At 34.7% G+C, this 19,967-nt stretch overlaps 1 protein-coding gene across 1 annotated transcript in view; it reads right to left on the bottom strand.

The window, feature by feature from the left end:
- Nucleotides 1-19,967, bottom strand: part of SPOCK3 (SPARC (osteonectin), cwcv and kazal like domains proteoglycan 3) — a 233,942-nt gene that overhangs the window by 78,824 nt on the left and 135,151 nt on the right. The window contains exon 5 of the mRNA XM_072861612.1: nt 13,836-13,962. Within this exon, the coding sequence (XP_072717713.1) occupies nt 13,836-13,962 (127 nt within the window). The remainder of the gene's footprint in view (nt 1-13,835; nt 13,963-19,967) is intronic.

Below are 19,967 nucleotides of genomic sequence, written 5' to 3'. Positions count from 1 at the left end.
TATACATCCATATAGGGAAAAAGTTAAGAGGTTTTTTCCTTACTATTACAAACTGTGGTCATGGATAATGATTCACACTAGCCAGGGACAGAGAAAAGAGTAAGAGGCCCTACTGCTGACTCCTCAACTCTTCCATACCCTTGTTCACTCAACTCTAACCAAACCTTCCAGTGTACAGAAGAGGAGAGTAAGCAATCTAGTGCAGATGAAACTGGGGAAAATCAGTAGGCATTGGAGAATTCCAAAATCTTACCACAACAGTCTACAAGTTGTATGCCACAGCCTTCTGCACTGCTACCTACCAACTGAACGTTCACAGGTCAAACAGAGAAACCTAGCTGTAATAGTACAAACAAATAGAATGGCTGAGAGAAGAGAATTTAGAATATCACCTCAAATTTACGTGTTCCTACCAAAAATGCTCACAGTCCTTCCTTCTCTGCCTGTTTTCTAGATGATCAGTAATGGGTGGTTAGGACATTTTTGCATGATGCAATCAACAGGATCTCTGAGAAAAGAGCTCTTGTTAAAGTACCACAACAACAGATGCTGAAGAAGAGAAAGAAGTGTTAAACCTTTCTTCCAGTATCACCATGTATCTTATTGGTAGAAACATCTCCTGTAGAACTCCACATTCATGCATCAATACAGATCTCTGTTTTCTCCCCGTTTTTAGAACCTGTTATCTCTGACAGTTGAACAGGTAATCTGTGATTACCAGTACTCAGTACTCTGTGCTTTCAACTTCATTTCAAGCTATTTTGTTTACTCACATTCCCCATTTCTTCACTGTATCCCCATTTCACAAAGCTTACATACATTCCCCTGCTCAAAACTTTGCTTTTATTGTATTTTGTGCAAATTGCTACGTGAAATTTTGGCCTCAGATTTAAGTCCCTTAAAGTAAAATACGTAAGAAACTACAATATGCTTTAACTGGGTTGGTGATTCCTGTCACAAATCACGGGGGCAGGGTTGGCAGAGTATTGATCAGGTTATATTCCAGGTCCAGTTCAACACAGAGCATGACTTCATACAGAGTATGGAAGAGAGGTAAAGGACTGCTTGATGCAAGGGGCCAGTTCCAGGCAACTGGTGCTGCTTCTTTGTGCAGTGGTGTCACTTTAGGTTGGCTTAAAACGGAGGTGAAAACATGGCCAGAGTTAGTGACATCAATGTGGGAAACCTAATTTTGAAATTATTATGCCATTTTATAATTCTTAACAAAAAGCAGCCAAGAAGGCACAAGTAGTTGCAATATAGAATTTTTAACTGAAACCAGCTAGATGTAATGCCAAGATACCACCTCTTCAACTAATTCAAGCTTTAGAAACTAAAAATTAATGTGCAAATTTATCTATGAAGTGTCAACCAGATCTATAGATGCCTTTTTGTCCTGTCAGCAACTTGTTAATCATGTGTATTACCTACCCAAACAATAGGAGTTTGGGTAAAAAGCTTTTCAGCAAACAAGTATTACTATTTAAAAAGAAAATAACAATTAAAAAATACTAACCTTAAAGACACACAACTAGCATTTTGACCAGAGAACAAAAAGAAATGTGCCTATTGAACCAAGACTCTGAGCAAAGAAAATCTTTTGTGGTTGAAAGAGAACTGATGATACATTGTTTATAAAGCTATGAACTAGAGAAAGCAATTTACATGACAAAATGAAAATCTGTATGCACAGTTTCCTTCCTGTTCACCTCTTTAGCTCTTGCCTGTTTTCTTCAGCACTCTGCAGTGCAATGGCATAACAAGAAAAGCCTGAAATCAGGTCAACTAGCTATTTAATCTTTTTCGTACACCCTAAAAAACATATTATGTCACAGAAACATGCAGATAGATATCTACTGGGATTATTTAAATTAGGCACCTACCTGTCTTTGCTTTCATACTTAGAGGCGTTTAGAGACACATGCCGCTTAGGAGCTTCTGAAAATGCTTCTACAGACCTATCTGCTTTTTAAATCAGCCATTTGAATTTTTAGGCACCTACTCAGTTTGGTAAATATATACCTCATCATCTTACTCTACGCATTTTGCAAACAGGTAAACTAATATTTTATACCATCAAATGAGAATGTAAAGCTTAATTAATGCTAAATGACAAAACCCTGTGATATCCCTACTTGAAACATATTATTTCCAGTAAATTAAAAGTATTAATAAAAAAGCTTCTAGTCATTTTTTGTGTAAAATAATGTAATGTATTACCTCATATCCAAATTAATATTTCAATATTCCTTGAGGACAATAAATTCTGTAAAACACAAGATAATTCAAATATAAAAAATATAAAAATAATATTCAGAGAGTGTTTTAAAAAAACTGATTAACAAAAGGGGTAAAAATATATAACCATATTACTCCTACCTATATTCTTCCTTCTGATCTTGGCTTATTCCAAAATTATAAACACTGCTGCAGTTTGAAAATACAGTAACAGCTTATTGTAAGCATGTGTAATATAAATAATTTCTCTTCCTGACATATACAAGCCTATACTTAAGCCTATACATTCTGGCTCTTATTCAGAGCTCTCACCCATATAGTCCAAATTTCAGCACTTCATCAGGCTCCTTCTTTCAAACTTCATCATTTTTAGCAGATCCAAGCTAAATCCAAGCACAGAATATCACTCACCACTCTATGTACACGAGATCCCTGGTGTACCTCATTGTTGGCATTCATAGTTTTGTAATTTGGAGAAAATTTATTGAGAGACAGAAAAAGGAATATTACCCAGACAAAACTAACTTTACATTTTTCAAGTTCCCACTTCAGATTTGAAAATTAATATTCAAAGAAAAATGGAAAATGTGACCAAAAACATTCAAGTCTCCTCAGCCATCACCTTAAAAATAGCTGACTATTTTGGTTCAAAATCAGCCAAGAAAGATCTTCACTGATTTTCAGCTGACAAGCAAATTTCTGAATAATGGCAATGGTAAAATAAAAGTAACAGCAAAGCTATAAAGCCTTATAATAAGACACAAATGGCTTGTAAAAGCATGGAATTTTTTGTTAAAAGAAACTGCTTATTGCTTATTAACATGCATTATCACTGTATTTTTAATGTGATATGGTTTCCTAAACCATGCTGGCTGATTGCATCACTAATTAAACAAATTCAATTTATCTAATTGTATCTAAGTTGAAATATTTATAGTTACATGTGAGCTAAAATAGCATCTAAAGGGCGTGCTCATTAGTCTTCAATTACAGGAAAAATAATGAAAGCAATAAAAGTAATGTGCACGGACCTAGCTAGTCTATGCTGGGTTATCCCATCCAAGTTTCTAAGACATTTAAACTATACCACATCAATTGGAGCGGGGGGGGGAAAGAAAGCAAATATAGAAATTCTGTATAGTTACATAACGTACATTTAGGTGAGACCTTCATCAGGGCACTACAGAATCACCCTTTGGATCCAAAGTTAGATACACCTAGGCACTCTCAATTCTCTTACCATCACATTGCCTCTACAGCTCTCTACTCTTTTTTATCACCCACCTAAAAATGTATGCTAAAATTCATCTGAACTCAAAGTACTAGATTTTATTTATTAAACAGTCCAAAATAGGAGGCTACATGTGCTGCCACTGGAGGAAATGTTTATGCAATTCCACGTTCATAATGATTTTCATCCTGTCAGGGAAGAAACATGCTGCTGTGCAAGTGGGAGTTAATACTCCAAAGCATGGCTGTTTTTCCCTGGATTACATGTATCTCTTTTTGAACTTAAAGAAAGATATCTTGTGTAGAGGCACAGAGACCTGTGCCTAAATCTTTCTACTTGTTGCTGTTAGTACTTAATTTCTAAAATATAGAAAAGATTTCCCTGTTCTGTGTCAAACACATATGGATTAAAATCAGGAAAACAAAAAGCCAAGTCTTCATATGTCATGTTCTGAATGAAGAGCTAGAGTGGGAAATTTTGCTACACAAACTCTTATTTTTCTCTCCCAATTAGTCCGTGGTGGTCTATGATTTTTCTTTTTTTTTTCTGAAACGTTGCTATGATACACAGGACCTACTTCTGATACTCAAGTAATATTTTTCAGATCCCTGTCTCCCCATCAGTTCTCATCAATGTCCAGATCTGTTCTTTCTGGACCTAAGTTATTTTACTTTCATACTTTTTGTCTTGTTTTCTCAAGGTCTCATCCAAGGGTACATCTCTTTGTTAAGAAACACTTGGTTTCACCTTGATCTCAAGATTAATGCAGAAAAACAAGCAAGCAAGCAGAGCAGGTAGGAAGGTCTTAACTTGTGGAAGAAAGGTCTATTATTATTTGCTGCTTGTAAATTTAGACGAAATTGACAGCTTACAAGTCATTGGACATGTAAATAAACAGGTTGGACAGTTCTTCTCTTTGCTAGAAATGACTGAAGTTAGGATAGATCACAACCACACTCCTGAAGACAAGTGATGAATGCAGAAAGAAAGCAGGCTTCCTGAAGGACTCCATAATCTCAGGAGAACCTTAAGGATTTTGTTTGAGAGCTAGCTAAAACATTTTGAACATTTCTGAATATCAACTATTCACTTCTTCAAGGCTTTTTCTTCCTTGTTGGTTTGGTTTGGTTTGGTTTGGTTTGGTTTGGCTTTTTTTCCCCAGGAGTGAGGGTGGGAGGTGTATATTAATGCTTCAAAGAGTCTTGAAGTGAACAGGAACTTCACAGCAACACCCAGTGTTGTAAAATTCACACAACCCAGAAACTTCCAGATGCGTGTTTCCATATGTGGCTTTGGATATTTTAAAGTGACATGATTTTGGGAGGGAAGTGAATGTGGTTACTAGGCACCACATTAGAAAACTTGAATCCCAGACAGTTTTCTGTGGTTCAACTGAAGAACTGTATTATCTTACAGCCATAAACTTAATATGCCTGAGCTGTGGTAACATGTATTTGTTTAGTATCACAATGCTGAATGCTAAATGTGTCTTATTAAAGCCCATTAAATTAGATTAGTACGCATATAACAGAAGACTACACAAACATCATCCCCCTTTCAGTAATAATTTTAAAATTCTAAATTACAGATGTATTCTAAGCAGAGAATCTTAAGTATAGAAAAACACAGTATACTGGCATTAGAGCATCAGAAATACTGAAAACTTGAAGGAATATTTGAACAATCCCGATATGTCTGAAATTGTTTTCAATTTCCTACATAGTAATCGGTTCATGCCTACAATATTTCATTGTGAGCTTTTCAGAATTACAAATTTAAAAAAAAAAAAAAGAGAGAAACTTGGAAGATGATTCTTTAATGTTACAGATATTCCATCTCATTGACATCTGCTAAATTACTAGGACTGAAGCTTTTCTTTTTCTCTGGGACAGCATAATTAGTTTATAGCACTGCTGGTCTAAATTTCTGTTATGGTGTCTGATGGTACTACTTGAAACTTCACAGTATTTCAGTTTCTCACTAAGTGCAAGTGTGACCTAAATGAACAGTATGTAAGAATATTTTTTTAGAAGCTAAACACTTTGTTCTGTTTGATTACTAAATCTAATTGCAAGTTCTAAAAAATTTTCATTTGAATAATTACATTTTTTTCTAGTAATTTTCACTTCATTTGCAGTTCTGTAGCTTTTCAAATGTTTACTGTTCTGTTAATTGCTAAAGAAAACCAAAATGGCTAAGTAATGTTAAGTACCTCTTCTTTTGTGTCTGCTACATCTAGGTTGTTCCAAAACCCTTCTTAAAGGGAAAAACAGAATTAATTTTGAGGAAGATTAAAGATTCAGAAGAAGAGAAATAAATTAGAGCCAATATACATTTATTATAACTTTCCATAACACATGGTACGTGGAACAGGCTGTTTTAAAGCACCAAAATGATCCCTGGGTCCACTGCTACTTGATAAGCATGTATTTAAATTCCACTATGACTAAGAGGAGACAAGGAGACACATTCAAGGGAAAAAAAAAAAAAACAACAAGGTTCCATGGTTCACTGCACTGGGAAGTGATGTCTGGTTTAAATATGCATGCAAAAACAAATGGTGCATCACAATTAAGATAAAATAGCAGAGAAAAAAATGATAGATACCAGGCATTTGAGTTAGATTTTTGGCTTTTTTTAATTTTTTTTTTTAAGGTACCATTATGTAGCTACATATTTTATCCTACAGGATAAATGTAGGAAAACGATCCCTTTTAAGGACCTAAACTTACTGACTTCCATGACACATTGGTGATAGGGAGAAAGAGAGAAACTGCTTTCTGAAAAAAAAGTATATAATCCCATTCATGGGATTATAGCAAATGAGCTATAGCTATTTGCTATAGCTCTCATGAGCTGTAGCAAAATGAGAAATGTCTTCGTTGTTACATTTTCTTCCATTTCTCCACATATCTGGAGTGCCTGCCTTGTGTATGAGGACAATTCAGGTGGCCATGGCTCCCCCCCACCCCTGGGTCACGGTTAGGAATGTTCCCAGGAGACCGGAACGACATGCCCAGGGTGGGATGTAAGGCTGTCAGAGAGACAAGAACAGAAATGCACGACTAAACTTCTTCCCTTCTAAGAAGTGCTTACATGCATTTTCCATACCATCTCCTACACTGGCACACTCTTTGGGGTCTTCTTTCAAAGAATTATTACTGTAATATTTAAATGTTTTCACTGGGCCAAGACCTGAGCCAGTTTTCTTGTTTACTGTTTGTCACTTTCAATCTCATCTTCTTTAATCCCATTCTCATCATAGATTGTCTTCTACTAACTCTCAAAATTTGTTCCCTAGGTTGACATCATCTTGTTTCACGCCCACTGTCTTTAACCACTCTCTCTCTTCCTTTATAAAAAGGTTCTTTTCCATTTGTTTAAAAAAAATGCTGAAACAAAAGCCTCCCAAGATCATAAAAATCCTTTTATCCCACCTAACTATCTCTCCAATTACTACTCTCTTTATCCTCCACTCCACTGAAATCAGGCTCACTAATGAGCTTCTGCTTGGTAAATCTGAGACAACCTTCTCTTTTGATCCCCTTCTTGCAACCAACACAGCTCATCACTATCTTCTCCGCTGCTTTCTCAGGTGCCTTAATGTTTCAAACAGCTACGCAAACTTAAGAACATTATTTATTGTCTCTTAATGCTCCAGACCCGTCTTTCTATTGGTTTCTTTTCGGAACTGTTTTCTGCTCCCCACCATCACTCCACAAGCATAACTATGCCACTGGCAGCTCCTGCGTCCAGCCCCTGTGCATTTCTGCCTGCATATGATACATTCTCCTGGAAAAGAATTCTCGTGTCAAAATTATTCTGATTATTTTAGCTGTAATTCTAGTTACAACATTTTTTAATACTACATTCAAAAGATTAACTTCTGCTGGTTAAAGTTACCATTCAGAGCAAGACTGTTCTTTAGTCCCCAGATAAGTATGGATGTCTCTAATGCAACCTAACAGTTAATAAACCTGAATCTTTAATTGTGTTCTCAACCTCACTAAGTAATTCTTTTTTTTCTTGTTTTACTGGCTGTCCTGTTTGACAGTTAACATACAAATTTAGATTTTCATGAATAGGTTCTGAATCTGAGTTATTTCTACATTCATTATTTTGTATCAGTATACTGCTGCTGTGATATGAGAGACATTTAATAAACATTGACACTTGTTTCACTTTCCCCTGTTTGTCCTATTCTTTTATTGGTTTGTCCTTCCAGCCTAGATTGTTTCTAATCTAGAGAAAACTTAATACTGTTTTAAAAAACAATGTAAAGGCATTACACAGATGAAGGCTTACGAAAATGTTTTCCAGTCCATAAAGTAGCAACTTTTATTTTTACTGAAGTATTAAAGTTCATGCAATTTTTAATGTAAATCCAATACATAATTTTATATTAAGCAAACATAGTATTCTGGAAATGAAAAAAGGGACCCAAATTCAATTCTTGTTAGTATAAATATGTCATCCTAGTCTAGGAAATACTGAGCTGCTCAGAATTTCAAAATATTGAAGGTTCTATAAAGTAATTTGTCATCTAAGCTACCATCTCCATTCTCTACAGCTTTAATAGCTATTTATTTTGAATGCAGTTGATAAAAAGAGATTAGTTATATATAATTTGGAATTTTTAGTATATCAGCCTATTTGGAAAACTGGATTACGTAAAGTGAATCACCCTTCTGACGTTTCTCTGCCCTTTTGTGAATACCACATCCTATCAATTTAAAGGTTCCAGATAAAATTTCAGGCATTACTGGCAAAATCCATTGATGGCAGAAAGTGGAAAACTAGACAATCTCCTTTCCTGATTTTTTATTATTAGCCTGTTTAAGCATTCAAACAATAAACAAGGAGTTTCCAGTATTTCTGTAAAGATCAGTTTGTTCTGATAAAGGATACTCCATGGATCAATCAATCAAGATACATTTTATCTCACTGACTACTGGTCAGTCTCATTCAAGAAAGGTTTGTTTAGGGGTTTTTGTTTGGGGTTTTTTTTTGGTGGGGGGAGAGGGTGGGATGGGAGGAGAGCTGGTTGTGGTTTGTGTTTTGGTTTTTTTTTTTTTTTTTTTCATTTGCCAACAACTTTGTTTTATTTGCCAATGTACCTCAGCCACAAGCTCTTCATTGTAAAAGTCCAATGTAGATTTGGTCTGTAGAAGGCTTTAAAGTTACCCACTTGAACAAGGTGATTTTGTCTGGGTCTTGCTTGGGAACTGGATAGAGACACAGATCTTAATTTTGAGAGGCCCCTTTTGACAAAACCTACTTTTACTAGAAAAACAAATTGAAACTATCCGACTTTCTGGTGCTGGCAGAGCACCTGTAAGAAGCTGCTTCTTCCAGCTGTAAGAATATGGACCAGCATGCTGTCTAATAATTTATTTCTGAGAGATTACATTATTTTATTTATAAGGATGGCAGGCAATGATTTAACCTTAGTATTTTTGGCTATGTTTCAATTGACAGTTAAGTCTACAGCAGACTGCTTAATAACAATGCAGATAAAAACCAAAAGGCATAGTGATTAGCCCAATTTAAAAAGACTGACATACAGTGAATCAGGTTTGTGAAAATTACTTTCATTTACTATTACAAAATAGATAGATCAGATATTTCAACATTCTGATCTCTCATGATCCCTCACAAGATAACATCTGGAGTAATTCAAATAAAATAATTCTAGACATTATGGAAACTGAATACTTATGGTTTTAGTGCAATATTTTCTGAAGTAGAAAGGAACTGTCAACAGCTCAGGTATGTGTCCTGAAAACTCACAATAAGCTAATAAATAAATGTAAATCTGTTTAACTTTTATAATAGGACAACGTTTAAAATAACATCAAAGAGTGAAAATGTTGATACTTATTTTTTATGCTTCCTCCAAACAACCTGTCTGATACCAAACACACTGCTAAGAGATACAGAATATTAAGTAAAAGTCTTAAAAACACCTGAAATTAATAAAAGCAGCAATGATTTAAAAAAAAAAAAAAGTTAAATATGGGATGCCCTGAGAATAAAACCCTAGGAATTCAGGTTAATGTAAAATTATAAACAAAATTTGGATAGAGTAAGCAACCAGTACCAAACTCCCCCCTCCACACACAGTGTGATTTTATCCACTGGCTCTCTTTCACCCTTCTAATGAGAAAGGAATCATAATTTGGGAGACTGAAGAAAGTATTTGAATATTAAAAAAATCTAAATCCACATATCTATCTATCTGTAAAGTATATCAAGAACTCATATCCTTTCCTCTGACTGTTTGCTTTTCCATACCTTTTCCATCTTAGTCTGAGAAGCTAGTTTAGACCCATTATTTTTGTAAAACATGATTTTTATTGCTATTTATACCCATAGGGATGTCATCAATCACATGAAGTTTTCATAGGTAGGAGAAAAAGTATTTCATAAAAAAATTCACTGTCCATATGAAACCAACTGAGCAAATTGTTGCTATCAATAAAACCAATCTAGGACTTACTTGCCAATATGATTCTGGAATAAAATCATGGAGCAATGGGCATATTCTAAACATTAATTTATTTCTATGGTGTTTTCCTTTCAAAATACTCAAAACATTGCTCATTGATCTTATTTAAGGTTATATTTTGTCATAGCGGGACTACTTGTCGACCATGTTTAACCTAAGAGAGAAAACTTCAGCCTATTACACCAAACACCAGAGCTGTAATTAAAATATGCAAAATACACTCAAAAGACAATTCATCTGATGTGTGACCATATTTTTTTCTCCTAGTGGCCATTTTTCAGAAGGCCCAGTTATAAGTAGTACAATATGGGAGAATTGTTCCAATGGAAGCATTCAAGCCTGAGCATCATCATCTCATCCACAGTTACACCAGCTTTACTGTATCCATGCTGGAGAGCAGTGAGTTGCATCCCTGGGTAAAATAGTGGCAGGAGGTGGGTTGCTGCCACAAAACACCCCATCTGAGCTGCACGCCATGTCCTTTTTATTTCCCTATTAATCCCAGGAAAGATGAAGCTAGAAGCAGGCTGCAAAAGTTGTCCTGGCAGCAGTGACTGCATTTTCCCTGGAGAATGGATGGGGTGTGAAATATACAGGGTACCAAAGACCTACGCTACAGCACCGCTTGAGAATTCCTAGAGTTAATATCAATAATGCACTTTCAATGCCAAAGTTTAGAGAAATGCAGAAGGCAAAACTAGACTAATAAAGTGTAAAACACATGCAGTATTATTTAAAGGCTATTACCTAAAAATTGTTTATAACACCACCCTGGTAAGGAAACAGCAGGATCTCTTTATATTGAATTTCCTCTCACATAATAATTAACATTCGCGTTGATTACTCAACATTTCAGCACGTAATATTTTTATTTCAACATTCTTATAATACTGATAATGAGTATCTTACACCTGCTACTTTTCCTTTACACTGACTGCACGTGACTAACTGTGGACTGAGAACACAGTAAACCTAACCCGGCCTGCTAAAATGGATGGGAAACAAAACATCCTTACCTGACTCTGGATAAGCTCAATTTAGAAGTTAACCTTTCTTTCTACATTGTCTATCCATTACATAATCTTTTTTTTTCCCACCCCCAAAGCAAAAAACATGTATGAGATATCTATAGTTACATAATTTAATACAAACATTTGCATGCTCTTGGCCTGAAAAGGGAGGGCATACTCCCAAAGTAGCGTCCATCCAGTAACTGCCAGCTGCCCAGCTGTGTTCTACAATACTATTACTATTTACTGACTTGTTTTCAGAAAATGTATTATACAATTTGCCACAGTCATTGACAAATGCATTCTAAACACAAGAAAATTGCTGTATAAACTCCTACTGGAGCTTGATGACACAATGAAACTACACTTTGCCTGGAGTAAGGGAACACAAATATTCGTCTTTATGTCAATTTTTAAAACAACTGCTCCTGAAATAACCTTGCAAGGACCTCTATTTTGATGCAACTGAACCATGGAATATGAAATCATAACATTATCGAAAAGAAATACAAATAAATATTTATAGACTAATACAGATCTTCTGTGGTCATTAACTTTTTTTTAGCATTTTGCTGCCATAAACTTAGATTTGAAAACTACCATTAAGAGGTAGTGGAAGACAAAAGGAGAACCCTGCAAAAGCTCTCTGAAGCTACATTACTTCTGCATTATATGCGCGGAAGGGACATAGAGGTTGGATAATATGTACTATTGCACTAACTGCAGCTCTGATAATGCACTGAAATGGAAGCAGGTGCATCTATTTAATCCACTCATTTCTCATCATTCTGTTTGAGAAGCACACCCTCACCTTTAACACATGAGCTGATGTAAAAATATCTGCATCTCATCATTATTTATAGACTTCTGTACATCTACTTCAGACAAAACCACGAGAGACCATAAGGGTCACTTCTGCCTATAGAACTATGCAGAACAGAGCATTCCTGTATGATAATATAGGAAATAAGCAACGAGGTTAAAACTGGCTGTGATGTTTATATTACATTAGGAAGAATGTAGGGAGAGATTGTAATGGATAAAGTATACGTATTTTTTTTTAAAAAATTGCTCATTCAGTATTACCTGTACCAAATTATCTACCTTGTCTACTTAAATTGCAAAATCGTAGAGACTACGGTCTGTTTGATATCTATGTGCAGCCTAGGCTTGGGGCTTAAAGACTGAACCTTCACATGGCACAGCAAAAGAAACGCTAAATGACAGTATCATCTAATGTCTAGTAAGATGTAAGCACATTTCAAGCTCTTGATAAAACATAGACAGGAGATTACTGTGAATGAAAATAAGAATATTTTCAAATACCTAAATTGAAACTCTACACCATATCGTCACTGGAAAGGAATTATTTTTCTACTAAGCCAGAGTCCAAAATTCGTGTGTAGGGCCTCAGATATTCTGGTGTAAAGAGTTCGAAATTTTTTTTACTGTTTACTTTTTTAAAGCAAAATTAATATTCTTGACTAGTTCCCTATAACTAAATATTCAGTTTGTAAGAAAAACATTTTCTAATGTAAGACTTAGGATTGTATGAGAATTGTCAAGGTTGAGGAAGCACTAGTTATATTCTGATGCTTTTATTTTATCGAAAAGAAAACATCCTTGGAGAGGATACTTAGTGTTCAATCCAATAGTCAAGTCACTCCTGGAAACTCTAATCCTTTTCTGTAAAATTCAGATGTAGTTTGTGATTGCAGGAGAAAAATAAAAGAAAATTCAATGCAGCAAATACTAACTCTGGAATCCTTAAATACTGGGAAATATTTTGCTTAAAATGCTATATGGAAATTTTTTCTTTATAAGTAATGAACACAGAGCTTCTGCATCTCCGTCAATTTAATCTAGAACAATCAGCATTATTTTTATTACTATATTACTCTTGAAGCACTGAATATTATCTACTATTAGAAACATTTTGTTAATGTAAGGACATGATGTCGGAATGACAGAATACAGTAGCTCCTCTTGCACTACTGAATTGCACGCCGTTTCTGACAAAAATGGGTTCATCAAGAGCACATGTTTGTTTCTCCTAGAGAGGATTCCGTTGTTAATATTGGCTGAACATTCTTCTACTGGAAGTTTTAATAGAGGATGCTAAACAAATTGATTTGTTTTCAGCATTATGAAGTCCCTCCACCTCCCATCTCCTGAGCACTGTACTAATGCAGTCCCATGGTTTCTAGACTTCAGCGTGACCAGCACAAAATCTCTTCTCCAAGATAGACTGGATAAACTGACAGTAACATTTTTAAATTACTACTCTATCTCCAGATAAGTATGACAGAAAAGACAGGAGGGTTCAGGAATACAGAAGGAAGATTTGATTATGGTCTTAAAATATATAAAATTCTGTTGCAAGGAAAGATATGCAACAATTATTTACATTATCACATTTTTTATCGGTACATTACATCTATGCCTCGGTGACTGCAATGCGAAGCATCCCCTCTATGGTCAACTGGAAAATCTGACTTAACATGTTTATCCTACCCTAAACTGGGGACACACAACACTTTTTTCCTTATTCAAAACCCTGCCTTGGTGTCCGTCGCAGACAGACTTAACCTGGAGCTCTGTTATATTGTGGAGCACTCTTACCCTGTGCTTCTTCGGGTACTACTGTTTCATGCTGCTTAGGATTTGCTACCATTTTTCTTTTTTGCCTTACAATATACTAGAATTGCTGTAGGTTGCAGTCTGTAATATATATTTTAGTCAAAACAAATAAATGTTGATTTGTATTACAATACAGTACTTCATTTTCCAAGAGCTTGAATTGACGGGAACAATGAAAGAATAATTTAGTTCTTTATTTAATTCTTACCTGAGAAGAATATGTGTGACCATCTGATCCACAAACAGGATTGGTATAAACTACTGGACACTGCTTGCAGTTTGATGAAATGGGACCACCCCTCCACTGTTTATGGCCTAAACCAGCCTCTTTCATACTGTAAGTAAACAAAAAGTATGTAATTCTGATAAGCAGTAGTAAAAATAGAACATATTCAGGGTATTTTAATGAGCCTTTACAAATAGTAAGCCATACATAATTTCAGCCATATAATTTTCCACTAAGTAAAGAGCTGCCACAGTCTTGGCTATACACTCGCTCACCTTCGTACATTACTCACTGTAGTGATACTTGATAGCTGTGTATTATTTCACTTTCTAAGACATCTTAGTAGAAAAATATGATTAAGATGATGCTTTGGTGACTGTTACACTTATTGATCAGTGAAAGGTGTCTGACTTGTGTGGCATTTACTTTTTTTGTTGTTATTAAATAGTATGAATGGAGCTGTTGTATTAATACTGGTGTTTAAGGAAGTAACATTTAAGTATTACAAAATGATATCATAAATACTTCTATAGAAACAGGTAGGTGGTCCATCAGAGTACTCTTTGCCGCACTTTGACCACTGCCTTTCACAGCTTACATTTTGTAAAAATCAAGACTCTAGCACCCAATGTAAAGTTCAAATGAAAAAAAAAAAAAGGTAATCCACTGGAATTGATCTGCATAAGCGTATATGTGTATGTTTATACAAACAGATAGATATAGCTAGATGGATCATTTTAACCCAGAAAAAAGCTACACTGGGTCAGACTAAAAGTCTAAAATAAGTAACTGATGCTTCCTTAGAATACTCTCCTAGCCTTCAGTCGTTCATGGAATATAGCCATCATCAAACTCATTTTCTCTTTGTAGCTTTGAATTAATCTCTATTTCATGAATTTTTCCAATTGCTTTTTGCAACTATGAAAGCACTTAGCAGCCATTGTATCCTGAAACAGCTGTTTTATGAGAGCTGTCTGATTCAGAGACTAACCTACAATGTGCTTTATCTATTAATGGCTTCCATATAAATAAGAAAATAGAATAATAATGCATGATTTTTACATTGTGTTTTCTGCTTGGAATCTTATTGAGGACTCTAAAAATAATTATGCTTAGAATACAGCAATGACTTATCAGGACACACTCAAGTAGTAAATGTTCAAACCTATCTTACAAAAAACTCATATCAAATCTTCTTTAATGGAGCAGAACTCTTTCAGCTTGCTTCAGCTACAGATAATAAAGAATTATTTTGCTAATTAGTCACGAATCACTGTTTGAGAAGAATTTGTCTGGAGTAATAAAAAGAAATTAAATAAGAGAAAATAAAGTCCTCATCCTCTGGTTTTATGATGTGCAGAGTAAAAGGTTAAAAGCACACACCTAACAGTAAACTGGTGACCATTGAAACCAAAACCCTGTTTCTCAGCTACGCTAATGTTTTTATGCTATTCATAATTTTGGCTGTAAATGTGGTCTTTAAGAAGAAAAAAAAAAATCATGTAAGTTATAGAAGTTTACATTCAGATTATGTTTTGTGGCTAAATTTTGAACTGCACATATTTTTTTTACAGTGTAAACAGGGACCTGACACGTACACAGAAATTGTCAGTTACTGCTGAAAAAGCCAGTAATAGCTTAAATTACATGTAGCATAATGAGTGGTAAAATATCCGTACAGGAAGTTTTTATGTCCATAAGGAAGCATATAAAAAGGAAACAATTCAAACATACCACCCTAATTAATAATAAATAACAATCCTTTCTGCTGAGTTGCATCACTTGAAGACTAAGTACAAACCATTTCATTTCTATTATAGTAAAGAAAAGCAAAGCTGAACTGTATCTTTGCTTATGTATAATATATAGTTATAATCTGACTATTGCTGCTCCTCTCAGTCAACTGAAGAATTTTCCAATAATCCACACGAGCTCCAGTGTAATTAGATCATTTAGATGGCTGCATCTTCCTCTTACTTCTTGTTATTTTTATAGCTCATAATTTTCCAGAAGTGCCCAGTAGCCTGAGGTTACTGACAGGACCAGACTCCCAACTATCAACCTGATGCAATTTCTGTTTATTTGAGATACAGTAAGTTAGAACGCTGCATAACTCAATTGCAGAAGTTCCAGACATCAACAGGGAGAACCCCTTTCACATCAGCAAAAAACAGAATTTGGAAGCAGGATTTTTGAGAGACAAGGGCCTGTTGGGTGTAGATGCTTAAAACATATCAAAGAAAGGACCAGTGGTGATTACAGGTTTTTAGCATATCTGCCCCCTTGTACATGCCCTCAATGAGGTTTAAAGACAAGAAAAGACAGGATGGGGCGGGCAGGGAGGGAGAAAGAAAAAGAAAAAAGCCCTTTTAGATGGAGGAAAACAGGTAAGTAAAATCACCTAGAAGAAGGAAAACAGAATGATGTGTCTCAGGAAGGACCACAACAAGGGGTGGGCACTAGAACAAGCTCAGGACATGGGAATTGCAGGTCTGTGACAACCAGTGGACAAGTATGAAGAAAATGGAAAATATTTTATGTAGTCAGATAGATTACCTTCTCTCAACTAACCTCTGCTTTGTTAGGCTTTTAAATGCAGGCTGTCCCAGGGTACTCAATTTAGGGTGAAGAGAGTCAAGTTTCCTGTTATACACAGAGCTCACCTGAGACCTTCAGCAAATCACTCTTCTCAGAATCTTGGTTTCTATATAACTAATAATAACTTTCTACAAAACAAAAATATCTGTATTTTCCAAACTAGGAATGGAAGGTATAATGATAAATAAATTCTAAATAATGATACTTTGAAGGTATCAGTCCAGAGATACCTGGTCATGGAAATGCTTTGGACAGACATCTGTTCAGAAGCTTTAGTACAATGATGCAGAAACTAGATTCTGTATTATTATAGCTGCGGAACAGCTATTTTTTGATTGTCAGTCACTGAGATGACAGGCAAATATGAAAAGTCAATTTAAAACATTTTTAATACTAGTTATGGTACATATGTGCATTTCATAAAATATATTAATAATGCCTTTTACTTACGTACTCAAACATTTCCTTTCACCATTATTTAATTGCATTAGATTTGTTCCTGTTGACTATTCTTTGTTACCAGGTGTTGTGTTTGTTTTTCTTTTTTACAGCTAGGCAATAAGCCTACATACCAACTATTGACATGGAAATAACTGAGAAACTACTGTGATGATATAAATCATCTTGAATAAAGACCATCAGTATATGTCTATAATGTCATGAAATAAGATACAGAAAGACTGCTTAACTACAACATAAATAATTTGTTATCCTTTACTTGAGATACGCAGATAAAGCAATATATTTTTACATTTTAAAATGTTAGAGAGGAAAAGAAATAGTAAACAAAGATATGAGTTACTTGATTTTCTCTTCCTTGTATTTATTATTTTTCGATTCAACATGCAAGAAGAAAACACAGATCACTGCAACCTGCAGTTACTAAAATACTGCCATTTAATTTTGTGATTCCACTGCAGTCACTATAAATGTTCTTGCGCTTATTAGTATTTTACCATAATAAATATACGATGCCATGTAAAAGTCCACCTCTTCCACTGACAAATTTTATACTTCTCAATTTCCTGAAAAGGGCTTTGGGCTCTGTCTAGTAATAAAATAACTATTACTGAATACACAAGCTCCGCCTCATCTGACACTGTTGACACCTAAAGGGTAAAATTAAATATATGGGTTTAATTTACCAGCAACACTTGTGATTGCATTAATTTGCATACACCAAATTGTGGATATGCTTTTAGACTGCATATGCAACTGCATGCCTAGAAGCATAATTAGCCAATCTGCCCAATTACTCTAGCCTGTGTACCTGTTTGCATACATAAACTTACCTTCCTGTATACACAGTGATCATGCCTGCAAATACTGTGAGAATGCTTAATGTCACCCACTGAAAATTTAGCTCCAAGCAACTCTTTGGCAACATAACTTATTTAATGAAACCTATAAAACACGAGTGCCCAATTCACTTGAAAAAATTATTATTTTATAGGTAGATTTGAGAATCTTCAAATACAAACTGACAGAAACAAATCTGAGTCACCAAAAATCTAATCTTTCAAAGAACTCCTGTAACTCTTCTCTATAACTACGTTTACATTTTTTAGAAATTTTAGAATTATTCCAATTTAGACACTGCCTGATTATGTTTTGCCATGGCCGTTGCGGGACACTATCAGCCTGTGTCAGAATAACAGAATCAGAAAAAAAAACACCTGTATTGCAAAATCTAATTTCCTTTCATTAGAGTTGACTGGATTTCCTTCAAAGTTCCTTTTTCATGTGGAGGAATCCTAAAAGAAAACTATGGCTGTCAATATATTGTTGAGATGTTTCTTTCAAATCTTCTGTCAAAGGAAAGCAAGACAGTATTGCCAGGCTCTGTGTGTGTATGTCTATATTATTTTTACTTGTTTCACTATTTTGCACTATACCTAAAAAATACAAGAAAAATCTGTCTTAAGAAACTAATAATAATTGAATAAATCTGAGACAAATAAACCAAAGGTTAATAAAGTTAATATGGGAACCAAAATACAATACATTTTAGCAACTTTAAATTAACAGTGTTTGCAAGATGTTTGTATTTGTTTGCAAGATGTTTATGATGGACCACCATAATGTTTAGCAGGTGCATGTGAGATTATATAAATTCAGCTATTATTTTTCCCCAGCATCTGCACCCAAGACATGAGATTAGAAAATTATGTAAGATCTATTGTTTTTGTCAGGATCACTAAGCATACACACTCAGTATTATTTCAGAATTTAGAATAATATTTCTTTCTGTGCATGTAAAAAGAAAATGCTATTTATTCATTTGCACTGGAGAAGGAAAACAAATAGATATCTTAAAGATACAAATTCTTACTACCTCCTTCCACCTACACATATCATTAAAAAGATGAGTTTACCCTTCAAGGTAGTTCCTTGCCTTGTTGTCATACAGCTCCATTATCTTCAGTACCGTTTTGCCTCCTTTTGCCAAGCAAAGAAACCAGTATTTTATTCTAAATGTCTGTATAATAAACTAAAACCTAAACAAAACAGCCTTATGTATTTAAAAAAAAACAGTTTTAAGTAATGCTGCTGAAATTTCCTGGAATAGTACTTGCTTACTTTTGATTGAGTGAAGTTAGCTAGTATAGCATTTTAATGACACAGAAAAGAGAAGAATGCACAGCAACACAGAAATGAGTTTTCTCATTATTTAACTTATATGGGGTTGCTTGAGAGGTGAAAGGGAGCCTAATGTGTGAACGGCTGAATGCAGTGCTCACGCCAACCTTCTTTTCCATTAAGCTGGCAAATGCTACAGGCATTTCAAGGAGTAATTTTTTAGAAATTACTATGTAAATCACTAGGGGAGGGAGGTGGTGAAGATTTGAGATGTTAAAATATAAAAAGTGTCCATTAGAGATATGATATACAGATACTACATACAGATACCAATACCATATATTTTTTTTAAAAAAGGTTATCAGCACAAAGTGGACTGAAGGTTTTTCTTAGGACCTCTCAAATTGCTACACTTGTAATTTATATAGTTAGGCATTGATTAGCACGTTTTTCTAACACACTTAAAATATAACTTACAAAGAAGGAACAACATTCAAAAAGCTTGAATCAACATCATTACATGTTATCATAGTTTTCTGATCAGAACTGCTATATGGTTGGTCACATCTTTAAGAGACATATTGCTACAAAAAAATTATAAAGAAAATCCAAATAACCTAAAGGTGGGGGGGAGGGGGTGTGTGTGAGAGACTTAGGGTAGGTAATTGGCAGATAATGGGCAAATAAAGGGAAAGAAAACCTGGCTTAGAGATTTAGACGTAAAAAAAAAAAATATTAAAAAAAATCAGAGATGTTTTTACCAAGGCCCCTAACTTCCAGATAGTAGTTAATTATGTATATGTGGTGTTAAAAAAGCTAGTCCATGATAAGAGAACTCTACGGGAATCTGATGGAAAAGTTGACCTCTGTAGAAAAGGTTCTAAATATTCTTTCCAAATTGTAAGAGACAATAGCTCTTTTGAGACCAAAATCTTG

The sequence above is a fragment of the Ciconia boyciana genome, chromosome 5 (assembly GCF_034638445.1).
Source record: "Ciconia boyciana chromosome 5, ASM3463844v1, whole genome shotgun sequence".
Lineage (NCBI taxonomy): Eukaryota > Metazoa > Chordata > Aves > Ciconiiformes > Ciconiidae > Ciconia > Ciconia boyciana.
Note: the sequence above shows the minus strand (reverse complement) of the source record. Positions and strands in the feature narration are given on the sequence as shown.